General features: G+C 38.0%; 2 protein-coding genes across 4 annotated transcripts in view; both read right to left on the bottom strand.

The window, feature by feature from the left end:
* Positions 1–6,096, bottom strand: part of ZNF215 (zinc finger protein 215) — a 27,097-nt gene extending 21,001 nt beyond the window's left edge. For all 3 annotated transcript variants that reach the window (XM_033205162.1, XM_033205161.1, XM_033205159.1), the window contains exons 1-2: positions 5,023–6,096; positions 3,948–4,093 (exon numbers count right to left, since the gene is read on the bottom strand). The gene's annotated coding sequence lies outside the window, so the exon portion shown is untranslated. The remainder of the gene's footprint in view (positions 1–3,947; positions 4,094–5,022) is intronic.
* LOC117081298 (olfactory receptor 2D3) lies at positions 5,245–10,875 on the bottom strand. Its single transcript, XM_033207123.1, is given in 4 exon segments — positions 5,245–5,484; positions 9,753–10,147; positions 10,150–10,508; positions 10,510–10,875. Coding segments are annotated over 4 exon segments (1,251 nt in total). The 5' UTR covers positions 10,767–10,875.
* Between the last annotated feature and the right edge of the window lie 2,596 nt (positions 10,876–13,471).

Raw genomic sequence — 13,471 nt, forward strand, 5'->3', positions numbered from 1 at the left:
GTGTCACTACATTCAGGGCTATCCAGATACAACTTTCTATTTGATTTACAGTTCTCCAAGTCCAGATGCAATTTACTATTCAGGTGTCATTTTGATTATGATCATCAAAGGTTAGTAGTTCTCAATCAGGAGAGTTTGCCAACAGGGGAAATTTGGCAATGTCTAGAGACAGTTTTGATTGTTACAGCTAGAGATTGTACCTGGCCTCTAGGAAGTGAAAGCCAGGGATGTTGCTAAATATCCTACACAGGATAGCCTCCTATAGCAAAGAATTACCCAGTCCAAAGTGTCGATAATTGCAAGGTTTAGAAACCCTGCTATAGGCGATATATAAATGAAAGTACATACTTTGGAGTCATAGATACATGAGTTTATATCCCAGCTGTACTAGTTACTATATGTATAAAGCTGAGCATTTGCATTCTCAACTGTAAAATGGATATAAAAATATCTGATCAAATTATAGGTATTAAAAGAGCTCTCATCTCATTTCTTGATACACAGTAAGCACTCAGTAGATCATATGCACACATGTATTTTACAATGTTAGATCTTACATATTGGCCAAAAGTTTGTGTGACTTTGTCCATGGCAATGCCTGCCTGAATAGATCATTCAGCATTCAAATAAGTATTAGTGAACAGAGTAGGGGAAGGACACACAGAACTATTAAAAGATAGTTTAGTGGCAGATGAGTGGTAAGAGCCAGGTTTCTCAATGTTTGACTAGAAATTTACAGAAAACCAAGGGAAGGAGTCTAGAATGATCCTTGTGATAACGGATTAGAGCTGGAGACCTATGTGTGAACTTGTATTTGGCTGAATTAGATGAAGATGGTTACATAAATATTTACATATATGTATATATACATAGATTAGTATAAACACATATTTCCTTGCTCTGTTGGCTAAGTAGGTCTAGAAGCAAGAACAGCCCAGCAGCAAAAGAACAATTAGCTCCCAGATCTTGGTTTCTAATACCATTCTCCAATAGGAACCAGGATTTCTTGGAGAAATGGCTGATTCTAGGACTGAGGCTCATATAACATAAGCATGGAGCATCTTATAGTGCCAGAAAGTAAAGAAATGCTCAAAAAATTTTTTTTAAAAAAAGAGACTGAAACATTTATTGGGGCACATCAAAGGTACACAGGAGCCAAATGAAAGAGCTCCTTGTGGCCAAATCTGGAACAATATAAGCAACAGAATATTAGATTATTAAAACAAATTAATACTCATGAGCCACACTGATATAAATGGCAACTTATTAATAAATAGGGGAGAATAAATCTATGCAGAAAAATTCTGAATAATTTATGCAAATTCTCAGCCATCCACAAGGTAGAGCATAACTCCCCACCCCACCCCTTGCGTATGGACTCTGCATAAGAATTTCCTGCCAAAGAGGAAATGTTGGGGGAGGAGAAAGGTAAATTTACAGAGGAAAAACCTGACAAATACCTCAGCCACATGACCAAGATTAACATCAATAGCAATAAGTCATGTTGGCAGGATGTAGCCTTGAGACAATGTGATAAAAATGGCATTTTGCCTCTGTGATCTTCCTTCTCTAAACCCATAACCCCAGTCTAATAATGAGAAAAACATAAAATTCCAACAGATGGTTCTCCATACTTAACCAATACTCCCTCATAACTGTCAGCATGATCAGAAACAAGGAATGTCTGAGAAACTGTCACAGCCAAGAGAAGCCTAAGGAGGCATGACAATAGAATGTAATGTGGTATACTGGATGGATTCCATATAAGAAAGACATTAGGTAAAAATTAAACTTGAATAAAGCATGGACTTTAGTTAATGTAGTATTATTAATTGTAACAAAGGTACTATACTAATGTAAAATATTACTAATAGGAAAAATTAGTGGAGGGGTGTATGGACACACTGTTGTACTATCTTCTCTATTTTCCTGTAACTTTATTCAATTTATTTAGAATATTTTTTTCTCTGTGAATGCAAGCTAACCAAAGGATTTCCCACAGCAAGTGAAAAGCCACAGAGGCAGGTGTCTTCTGGCTTGAAAGATCCCTTTTATGTTGTCATGGCCCGGGGAGGAAAAGGGCAATGGTGCCTTTCTTGGGCTATTCCTGGGTCTCACTGGATAGAAAATTGCTTCCAGTTGCCCTGAAACAAGATTTCCTGCAATGAATCCCTCTGGGGTGCTCCTTGACATCTCCCCAAACTCGTAACACAAGTCCATCTTTCTCCTCATTCACATCTGCCAAGGCTCACCATAATACAATAGACTGAAAACCTGACACAACTATTGACATTCACGCTCCTCCTGATCTGGCCTCATTAGCTCCCCTTTTGATTTATGCAATTGCATTTGTTCAGGACACTAACAATTTCCAGGCAGATCTTTCTTTACTTGCTCTAAAAATATACCACTCAGCCTTAACCCGTGAGGACACAAAACAAGCAACAATGAGGGTACAACTGGCTCAGTGAAGTTTTCTGCAGATGAAAGGCCCACTTAGAGGACTCATGATCTCACCTGACATAGAAAACAAATGGAAACCACCTCTACACACAAGCTCAATTAAAGAAAACAAGCACAATGCTATGGGAAAAGAATCTCAGTAAACAAAATCTCTCCTTTTTTTTTTTTTTTAGACGGAGTTTTCGCTCTTGTTGCCCAGGCTGGAGTGCAATGGCACGATCTCAGCTCACTGCAGCCTCTGCCTCCCAAGTTTAAGTGATTCTCCTGCCTCAGCCTCCCAAGCAGCTAGGATTACAGGCACCTGCCACCATGCCCAGCTAATTTTTTGTATTTAGTAGAGATGGGGTTTTACCATGTTGGTCAGGCTCAAACTCCTGACTTCAGGTGATCCACCCACCTCAGCCTCCCAAAGTGCTGGGATTGCAGGTGTGAGCAACCAGCCGAGAGTGATCTCTTAAATATGACTGGTGGAATAGTCCTGAAGTAGTATCATTGAGTCCAACAAAAAAATGAACTATGGGCCCAGATACTTTGAAAGTAACAAAAATGGAGAAGGAAAAAATAAAAGCTCACAGGCCATATGTCAAAGACAAAATAGAAAAAGCTTTATGCTAAAAAGTAAAAGTAACAAAGATGTTAATTGCAACAATAAATGTACTGGGTAAAAATTTAAACTCAAACTATATAAAACTCAAAGGCATCCAAAACGAGAACTCCAAAACTGAAAGTAAAATAATTTTTAAAATATACTAGGCAAACAAAAAATATTCAAGAGTGTAGTGAATTAAAATTATAATGCATTAAAAGCACAAATACATTAGAGGAAACTAAATGATTATAACTCAATGAAATATAACTATCATTAAATGTACAACATACTTGAAACATTTTTAGCAAAATTCTCAGAAAACAAGAAATGAAGTCAAGAATGATACAATGGAAATGGGATATTAGGTAACCTTCTTAGACTTTGACAGATAAAGTCGAAAAAGTAATAGTATAGCGGATATAAATAATATGCTTAGCCTAATAAATAGAACTAGATAAAATGTAGTTTCTATTCAAGCACCTATGGGAATATTTATGAAAGTGATTTATTAGGCTACCAAATAGAAAATCCTTGATAAATGGTAAACAAGAGTAGTGGAAACCACATTTATTACTAGAATGCAAAACCAGAAATTAAAACCACATTGAAAAAACAATTTCACCTACTTTAAAATTCAAATGTTTGCTACTAAAAAGAAAGAAAAAGAAAAAAAGAAGAGAATCAAAAGTACAACTGCAAAGTATCTAAAAACAGTAAAAACATTGTACGTCAAAATCTAAAGAGCATAGCTGAAGCTCCTGATAGGCAATGGAAAAGCCTTACATATAATTAAACAAGAATGAGATGCATTAACTATCCAACTCAGGAAATAAAAAAAGCAACAAATATACTGGGAGGTTTGTAGGTGAAAAACACAAATTAATGAATTACTCACTGTAAACAGTTACAGAGCTAGGACAGGGAGAGACGTTCAGGATGGCATGCCGCATTTAATTAAGATTTCCGAGGTGGAACAGTTTGGATGATAGAGATCCAAGGTGTGACGTGACTTCAGGTAGCTTAAATGGTAAGTCATGAACACTGGAATATACAAAGCCAAGAAATATAGCCGTTAAACTCTAAAGTACTGAATAGATGCCTCTGATATAAAGGTGGGATTCAGGATTAAGACACAGAGCCAGTGCCACTGTGACGGAGGGACCCGAACATCATAGTGGAGGGTTAGACGAAGATAATCAGGTGGCACCAGTTCTACGGTTTTACGGCCGCAAGGAACTTGAACAGCTGTTAATTATGGAAAAAGGGTACTGTCTGTGAAGAGGGTTACTTCTAATCAAACAGGTTGTAGGTGGGACAGCTGCTTGAGGTAAGAACCACCTGGCGAGATTAGCTCAGATAAAGAGGAACAGAAAACAGTTTGCAAATAAGTGACTGGATATAAGTCACTTATAGTAAATGGAGAAATAACTATATTAAAATAAGTACGATACTTGGAGGTTCTAATGTTTTAGGGAGGTGGCCAGGAATGACTGGGAAAACAAGGCAATATGGAATTAAAAATCCATTGTCTTTCCCAGTTGATTGATTCAGTCACACTTGGTTTTTCCATAAGGCATCAATACCAGCCATTCCCAAGCCAGCTGATCATAACATACTAACCACTTTGAGCGTCTGGAGACTGCCCCTATTACAGAATGGAAGAGGCGACAGGAGTGTGGTTAAATCCTTGCTTTAGCGGAGCTGGATCCTGACCCTAGCCGTCCCGCCGCCCATCCCTAGCCCTCTGTCCCTGCTCTCACGCTTGTCTTACTTCCGCAGCCCACGTTTGCATCCCTCCAGTCAGCTCGCGCCCTCCGCCGGGTTCTCAGGCACAGACCTTGGAGGGCAGCGTGGAAATTGGGTAACTGCAAGCAAGCTGAGGGGAGCTGCACGTTCCGCATGGACGCCCTCAAGCGTGATTCCCAATCCGAAGCCCCCGCGTGCCCACTGCCCACCAACGAGGGTGATACCTGTGAGCCACCGCTCCTCTTCAGGGGCCCGTTCAGTCACTCCCAAGCGCCAGTTCTGAGAGGAGCCGCGGAATCTCTGTCTTGGACAGTGAAGGGAGCTGGTGTTGGTAATCACGCTGCAACTAGGAATCCCTGACCTCGCGAACCCTCAACTCACAGCCCGCTCTGAGTTTCATATATTGCGACCGTACAACTCGGCGCACTCTTGCGCACGCGCACCAGTTATGGAAGGAACCCCAGTAGCCCCGCCGCCTGGATGGGTAAGGTAGAGCGGGTCTTTTCAAACCCCGCCCCTTTCTGCAGGCCCCGCCCACGCCTCACTCTTGGAACTCTGGCCCTGTGAATAGACTGACGAGGCACTTCTGGTGGCTTAAAGAAATAAGAGTCATACTTCCGGCGCTTCCTCATCCCGTTTGGGAAAACGAGTCCAAATCGCCTTTCTTTTCCCCACACCTCATTTGTCTGCAATCAAAAACAATGACAATTTCATCAAGACATTGTCTGTGTCTTACATGGTCTTTATTGGTTTATTAGTTCACAGATTCATTCATTCAGTTTTGTATGGAAGTAAGAGGTCTTGCAGTTCGTTGTTCTGTTTTGGCTTGTTAAGAATGAGGTACTTTGTGGCATCCGAGAAGCACTGTCAGTTAGGTATTTGGATGTAAGCATCTGGGAGTTTAGAGATGTCTGGGGCTAGACCTGTAAAATTTGTGTCAATCTGCGTAGATGGTGATTGATGCTATTCATTGGAATAGGATTGCAGAGGGAGAGACAGAGAGGAAGAGAGAAAACAGAATAGAAGGAAATGGGCTGGGATTGGCCCGGGGAATACCAACAGGAAGGTGGACCTGCAAAAAAAAAAAAAAAAAAAAGAGAGGAGGATCAGCCTGAAAGGTAGGAGGAAATCTGGTGGGTGCGGAGACACAGAGGGAAGGATGTGTGTGTCACAAAGTACAGAATGCTTGGTGACATTAAGTACATGATAATATGATTAGTGCTTGCACAGAGGCATGTAAACAGTGATGTAGGAGCAGAGTGAAAGAACTTAAACCAGAGAGAGCTTTATATTTAGGCCAGGAGTTGACTAAGGTTAAACAAGATGGCAACTTTGAACAGCTAGTGACACACAAAAAAACAAGGACACACCATATAGTTTCTTTTATTTGTTTGTTTTTAAATAGACTTTATTTTTTAGAGCAGTTTTGGATTTACAGTTTTGGAAACATTGAGAAGGTAATATAGAGAGTTACCTTTTACTCCACAACTAGTTTTCCCTATTATTACCCTCTTACATTATTATAGTATATTTGTTACAACTAAGAAAATAAAAATAAAATATAAAAATAAAAAAATGAAATAACATTGATACGTTATTAAGTCCACAATACTTTGTTCTGATTTCTTCTCTCTTTTTTCTTTCCTTTTATTTTTTCTTTCCTTTTCTTTTTTCCTTCCTTCCTTCTTCCTTTCTCTTTCTTTCTATTTTTTTTCTTTTCTTTTCTTTCTTTCTCTTCCTTGCTTGCTTCTTTTCTTTCTTCTTTTTTTTGACTGGTTCTCACTCTGTCACCCAGGCTGCTAGGCTGGAGTGCAGTGGTGTGACAGCTCACTGTAGCCTGGAGCTCCCCGAGCTCATGTGATCCTCCCATCTCAGCCTCCCAAGTAGCTGGAACTACAGGTGCTTGTCACCATGCCTGGCTAATTTTTTTTTTTTTTTGTATTTTTTGTAGAGATGGATTTTTGCCATGTTGTCCAGGTTGGTAAAGACCAGATTTCTTTAGTTGGTTTATTTGTTTTGTTTTTATCTTTTTTCTTTTCTCTGATGCAGTATCCCAACTGGAATATCACATTACATTTAGTTGTCATGTCTCTTTAGGCTCTTCTTGACTGTGACGGTTTCTCATACTTTCTTTGTGTTTGATAACCTTGGCAGTGTTGAGGAGTACTGGTCAAGCATTTTGTATGATCTCCCTCTATTGGGAGTTTTCTGATGTTTTTCCTGTGGTTAGACTGGAGATGAGGGTCACAGAGATAGAGTACCATTTTTATTACATCACATCACAGGTACATACTATCAACATGACTTATCATTGTTGTTGTTCAGTTTGATCACCTGGCTCAGGTTGTTTTTGTCAGAAGACATATTTTTTTCTTTCCAACAGTGGCAATGGATGCAGCAATATTCAGTTTCCAGAATCAGCAGCTCTGGCAGCAGTGTCCTGTCCTGATGGTGTTGGCAGGTAAATCATGCCTCTAGTGCTAAATGGAAGTCTTGTCTTCATAGGACCAATTCTGTGGTACGATTTTGGCCTGTGGTTCTGGCTACATGGCTCAAATATTATTTCAATATTTTTACTTTTAACTTAAATCATGCTTAGTTTCTGTTACTTGAAACTAAAAACCCTGACTGATGTATCATCATTGTGATGATTTCTTGGTGATTTAATGAAAACATTAAATATGTTTTCATTAGAAATTTTTTGAGTCTTTATTTTCCCCTTCCCTCCCTGGCATGGGAAGTAGTGGTTTCATGCAGACAGCTTTGTGAAGAAGCCCCACTGGCATCTATTTTGGTGGAATGAGTGGGAACATAATTCTCAATGTGTCAGTAATCCATTGCTGCATACAGAACATTTCAAAATTTAGTGCTTTAAAACAGCAATCATTTTATTTTACTCAGGAGTGTGTTTGAAATGTGGTCAGAGGGGAATGGCAGTTATCATTAATGTCAATATTTAAGATATGACCATGGGAATGAGTAGCTGAAATCATTAAATAAGCGAGGAATAAGGAATCTCAGTATGCAAACTATTTGAATATTTCATTCTATGTGAAAATTAAAATAACCAAGAACTATAACATAGGAGCAGTATCTTTGGGAGAGTGGCAGTGAGTCAGGGGCTAGAATCTGCAAGGAATGGGTGGGGGAGTAGCCTAAGCATCTAAAATAAAATAAAATGAATAAAACCCCCACAATCCCACGTTCCTAACCACACCTCATTTCCTCCTTCTCCCTCATGGCAAAACATCTCCAAATGTCTGTTTACATTTTCTTATTTTTCCTCTATTCACTGAAATAGATCTCATCTAGATCATAACTAGCAGCCAAAGTTACCAAAGTCAACTAAAAATTTCCTATCCTTCTCTATATCACCTCAACTAACACATATCATTTGAATGAAGGTTTTCAGTGATTATCATACCCTAGATTAAAGTTTGCCTATTGTGGTACAGTTCCAGTAAATTTTTGAAAGATAGTAAAAAATATGTATTAAAATACATTATGTCTCAGTCATTACTCTGGGTATATAAAATACACTCAGAATTGGATAAGATAAAATGAAATAAAAGATCAATAGCTGGTTTTAAAATGGATGTATGTATGTATGAATTAAAGAAGAAAGAAATAAGTACAGCTGTTGGATAGCTCTTCACTGGATGGGACTTCTACACAGTCAATCTGAGGTCTGTGGTTTCTGGACCCCATGTGCATGATGGCTGTAGAATAGTTACCATAGAAAACCACCTCTAAACATGTGAATGTTAGAAGTTTAAGTGAAAGAGCGAAGTGGCTACCAGCCAGTGTATTTGTATTACGGGTTTATGAGGAACTGAAGTAGACTCTGGAATTGACTATTTTAGAGAAATTGGGCCACAGTGTGACATGGTGTGCAGGCATTGAAGCCTATGGAGGGGTCACCCTAGAATTGGTAAACTCTAATTTCTAAAATTCTAATTTCTCTTTTGTTTTTTAAAGAAATACTCATTAGGTAAATTGGGCTCATTCAAAAGAGGATGACCAAGATGAATGCAGGGTACCAAAGCATGTTAGATAAAGAAATTGTAAAGAAACTAATGGCAGTTGGCAGAGACAATTGAATTTGGGCAAATACAGAAATTGACCTAGTGTGTTCTGGTATAGAAGAATAACGACAATTACTCTAAGACTAAAACTAGAGAAACTAGGTTGAAGACACAGGAAAATTAATTTTGACTTATGAGGAAGATCTCTGTAATAGTAAAAACTACCTTTATATGAAAGAGAGTGGCCCAATGGAGTAAGGACCTGTATCATTCCTGGTTAGGCAAATGCTGAACAATTATTCGATAGAGATATTATGGAATAATTTAAGTCTCAGATATGTGGTTGGACTATATTACTATTGAATTCCCTTTTTACTCTGATAGTCTATGCTTACATGAAATTTGAGGTGATTATATAAAATTTTGGGGGATTTTCAGGAGAGAATATGAAGAACTAGGAAGTATTATTTTCTCTGGTACCTTTTCACAAGCTGAAATGCTCTAGGATCTAATGAACCCAGTATTAAAGATTCTTACAGATACTTTAATTGTTTTAATCAGAGCCTATTCTAAGGTTTGTATGCTGAAGACATACAAACTTGAGATGTCTTTGATGTTAGAATTATGCTTGGAATTTGTATTAGCTGTTATTTCAGAATAATCTGGTTGAAACCTCCTAGATTCAATTGTGACTGTACTTAAAACATGCCCATGGCCGCTGAATTAACTACAAACTCCTCACAGTAGCACCCAACACTTTTTACAATCAGTAAATGACCTAACTTTTCATGCTTTTATTTTTTTCCTATGTTCTTGTTTATATTGTAGTATTCACAGTTTTTAGAACATGTTCATTTTCATACTTCTTCCTGAAATAACCTAATTCATAATTGCCTACTAAAATCTTGCTCCTTTTGAAAGGATGTTACCATAGCTCTAAAAGTCAGACTCAGAGGTCTATGCCTATGAGAGAAGGACTTTCTCTCAGCTAGTTTCCTGAGAACCCCTTTAACATCTTTGTTCCTCAGTCTATAAATTATGGGGTTCAACATTGGAGTCACCACTGTATAGAACACAGATATCATTTTATCCCATTCTTTTGTAGTCTTGGAGTTTGGTCGCATGTAGGTGAATATTCCTGACTTATAGAAGAGGACAACAACAATAAGATGGGAGCCACAGGTGGAAAAAGCCTTCAGCCTTCCTTCCCCAGACTGCATCTGGATAACAGTGGAGATAATATTCCAATGAGAAACAAGAATCAGGGAGACAGGGGCCAGGAGAATTACTACGCTCATTGAAAAGATGGCCATTGCTGTGTTGTGTCTGCGGAAGCCAGCTTCAGGAGGACAGGAGGTTCGCAAAAGTAGTGATTGATTATATTCTGTCCCCAGTAGGGAAGATGGAAAGTAAAGCTGGTATCTACTAAAGACGCTAGTGCCCCACTGGCCCAGGACCCGAAGGACAGCTAGAGACACACCCCTTGGGTCATAATGGTGGAGTAGCGCAAGGGCTTGCAGACAGCCACATACCGGTCATAGGACATCACAGCCAGCAGCACACACTCTGTACACCCAACCAGAAGAAAGACAATTATCTGTGTCATACACCCATAAAAAGAAATGGTTTTCCTCTTTACCAGGAAGTGAACCAACACTTGAGGGACAATGCTAGTAGAGAAACAGATCTGCAAAGGAGAGATTTCTAAGAAAAAAATACACGGGAGTGTGAAGGCGAGAATCCAGGAAGATGAGAATGATGATGAGCAGATTTCCAAGCACAGTCAGCAGATGAATGATGAAGAAAAGGATAAATAGCAGGATCTGGGTCTACAAGTCCTGTGAAAGGTCCAGGAAGATAAACTTGGACACAAAGGTTTGGTGTTCTTCTCCCATTGATACTTTTGCCTGTTTACCTGTTTGACACAAGAAGAAAGAACACATTTTTGTTGGGTCTATGACATCAAATCTTGTAGAAGAGGGTCGTGTTAAAACTGACACCTAGTTGAGTATTTCTAGCTCTTTGCTATCCAGCTTGTTCTGATTAACAATAAATGCATATATTTATTATTATTAATTGGGTGCAATTTAAACCAAGTTAGTTATTTTCCAAATCCTCTCTCCACAGTACTGCTTTTTAATAAAGTATAATACTGTTAAAGCCCTCTTGGCTAGTTCTGATGTAAGGATGTTAGAGTTCATGTGGATTTTACTAACTGGCTATAAATATACTGTTAGGAAATGACTGTATATACTGTTAGGACTATCCTTATGCGGAAAACTCTACCACTAACTATTTAAAATACCACATATTTAATTATAACATGTACTTCAAAAGTGTGAAGTGGTTTTCAGGAATCAAACTTAATTTGACCTATTAAGAAGCAACAGACTTTTGCTGGGTTTAAAAGTAAAGCCTTAGCTATCCTACACTAAAGGCCAAACTATTTGGATTAAGAAATAAAATATTAAAATTAAAGCAACACAAAAAGAAAAAATAAATTAAAATTTTTGTGATATTTGGATAGGACCAGACTTGAAAAACACAAATACTTTCTAAGAAACCATGAAGAAAAATATGTGCAGAATTTGCCACACAAATTGAAAGACTTCTGTGAGATAATAGAATCATAAGATAAGCCACAAACCAAGAAAAATGTTGGAGGGAGATGTCAAAAAAATTTAAATAATTTTATTTTTCTTCAACTTTTATTTTAGAATTAAGGTACATGTGCAAGTTTGTTACAAAATTTGGAGTACAAATGCTAAGGTTTGGTGTACAAATGAATCTGCCACCCAAGTAGTGAGCATAGTATCCAAGAAGTAGTTTTTCAGCCGTTTCCCCCAACCTCGCTCTCCCCACTCTAGTCGTCCCCAGTGTCTGTTGTTCCCATCTTTATGTCAATGTGTACCCAATGTTTAGCTCCCACTTACAAGTAAGAACATGTGGTATTTGGTTTTCTGTTCCTTCCTTAGTTCGCTTAGGATAATGGCTTTGAGCTGCATCCATGTGGCTGTGAAGAACATGATTTCATTCTTTTTCATGGCTGCATAGTATTCCATTGTGTATATGTTACACGTTTTCTTTATCCAATCCACCATTGATGGGCACCTGGGTTGATTCCATATCTTTTTTTACTGTGAATAGTGCTGTGATGAACATATAATTGTGTGTGTCTTTTTGGTGGAATGATTTATTTTCCTTTGGGTGTATATACAGCAGTGGGATTGTTGGTATGAGTTTAATTCTTAGTTCCTTGAGAAGTCCCCAAACTGCTCTCCACAGTGGCTGGACTAATTTACGTTCCTACTAACAGCATATTAGTGTTTCCTTTTTTCTGCAGCCTCGCCATCATCTATTATTTCTTGACTTTTTGATGAAAGCCATTCTGACTCGTGAAAGATGGTATATCTGTAACAAGCCTATAGCCAACATCTGACTGAATGGGCGAAAGCTGGAACCATTCTGTTTGAGAACTGGAACAAGACAAGGATGCCTACTCTCATCAATCATATTCAACATAGTACCAGCAGAGAGAACAAAATAAAAGGCATCCAAATAGGAAAAGAAGTCAAATTAAATGACCTTATTACATTAACAGTTTGTATAAAGCTCTATGAAAATTGTGAAGTCCAAGAAATAATGGGCCAAGGATATGAACAGACTATTTACAAAGAAGAAATGCAAATAGCTACTAAATATAAGAAAAATATTCAATATTATTAAAATTCAATAAGTACAATTGAAACAATGAAAGATAAATTTTCACTTGGGTAATTATCTAAGATTTTAACACCAAAACCATAACAAAAAATTGCTAGTATATTCATTAAGCATTGAACCCATAACAGCATTAATTTTAGGGTTTTATAGGATTTTATCTTCCCAATAGCATTATGAGATATATTAAAATACTATTAATTTTGTCTTGTAGGTAAGGAAGCTGAGGCACAGAAAGGTTAAGTTACTGTCCCCAAATCATACAATTAGCAAGTATAGAATTAATTAGCTGTATAGTGAAGGTACACAAACAGGACACATTTGCAAAAGCAAGTGGTTAGGAAAATTTGTATTACTCTTTCTGGAAAGTAATTTTGTCAATTACAGTAAAAGACTTAAATATTCATGTGTTTTGACCCAGTTCTCAATAGAATATGGAAAGGAAAAGTTTGCCCCATACTCAAAATTTAGTCTCAAAAATTTACTTACAGCATGTTTTCAAATATATGTAACTGCAACAGTGAAAGGGGGCACAATATGGGCAAAATATCGACAATATAAGGGCACAGTATCTATCTAGGTATAATTGGAATTATCAAAATTAGTGAAACAGCCTATTCAAAGAACCACTTCTTCTCCTGCAATAATTTCTGAAATTCCACAGAGAATAACTTATATGTTCTTAGGAACATATCACTGTTAGCCCCAAAGTAATGTCTGTCATATCCTCTTTTCCTTTTCTTTCTTTTTTTTTTTTTTAGAGGCAGGGTCTTGCTCTGTCTGCTCTGTCACCCTGTCACCCAGGCTGGAGTGCAGCAGTACTATTGTAGCTCACAACAGCCTCGAACTCCTGTGGTCAAGCCAACCTCCAACCTTCTACCTCAGCCCCAGAATAGTTGGGGCCTGTCATTTTCTTTTTCCCCTTCTC

This window comes from Trachypithecus francoisi, unplaced genomic scaffold (genome assembly GCF_009764315.1).
Source record: "Trachypithecus francoisi isolate TF-2019V2 unplaced genomic scaffold, Tfra_2.0 Lachesis_group8, whole genome shotgun sequence".
In the NCBI taxonomy this organism is placed as follows: Eukaryota; Metazoa; Chordata; class Mammalia; order Primates; family Cercopithecidae; genus Trachypithecus; species Trachypithecus francoisi.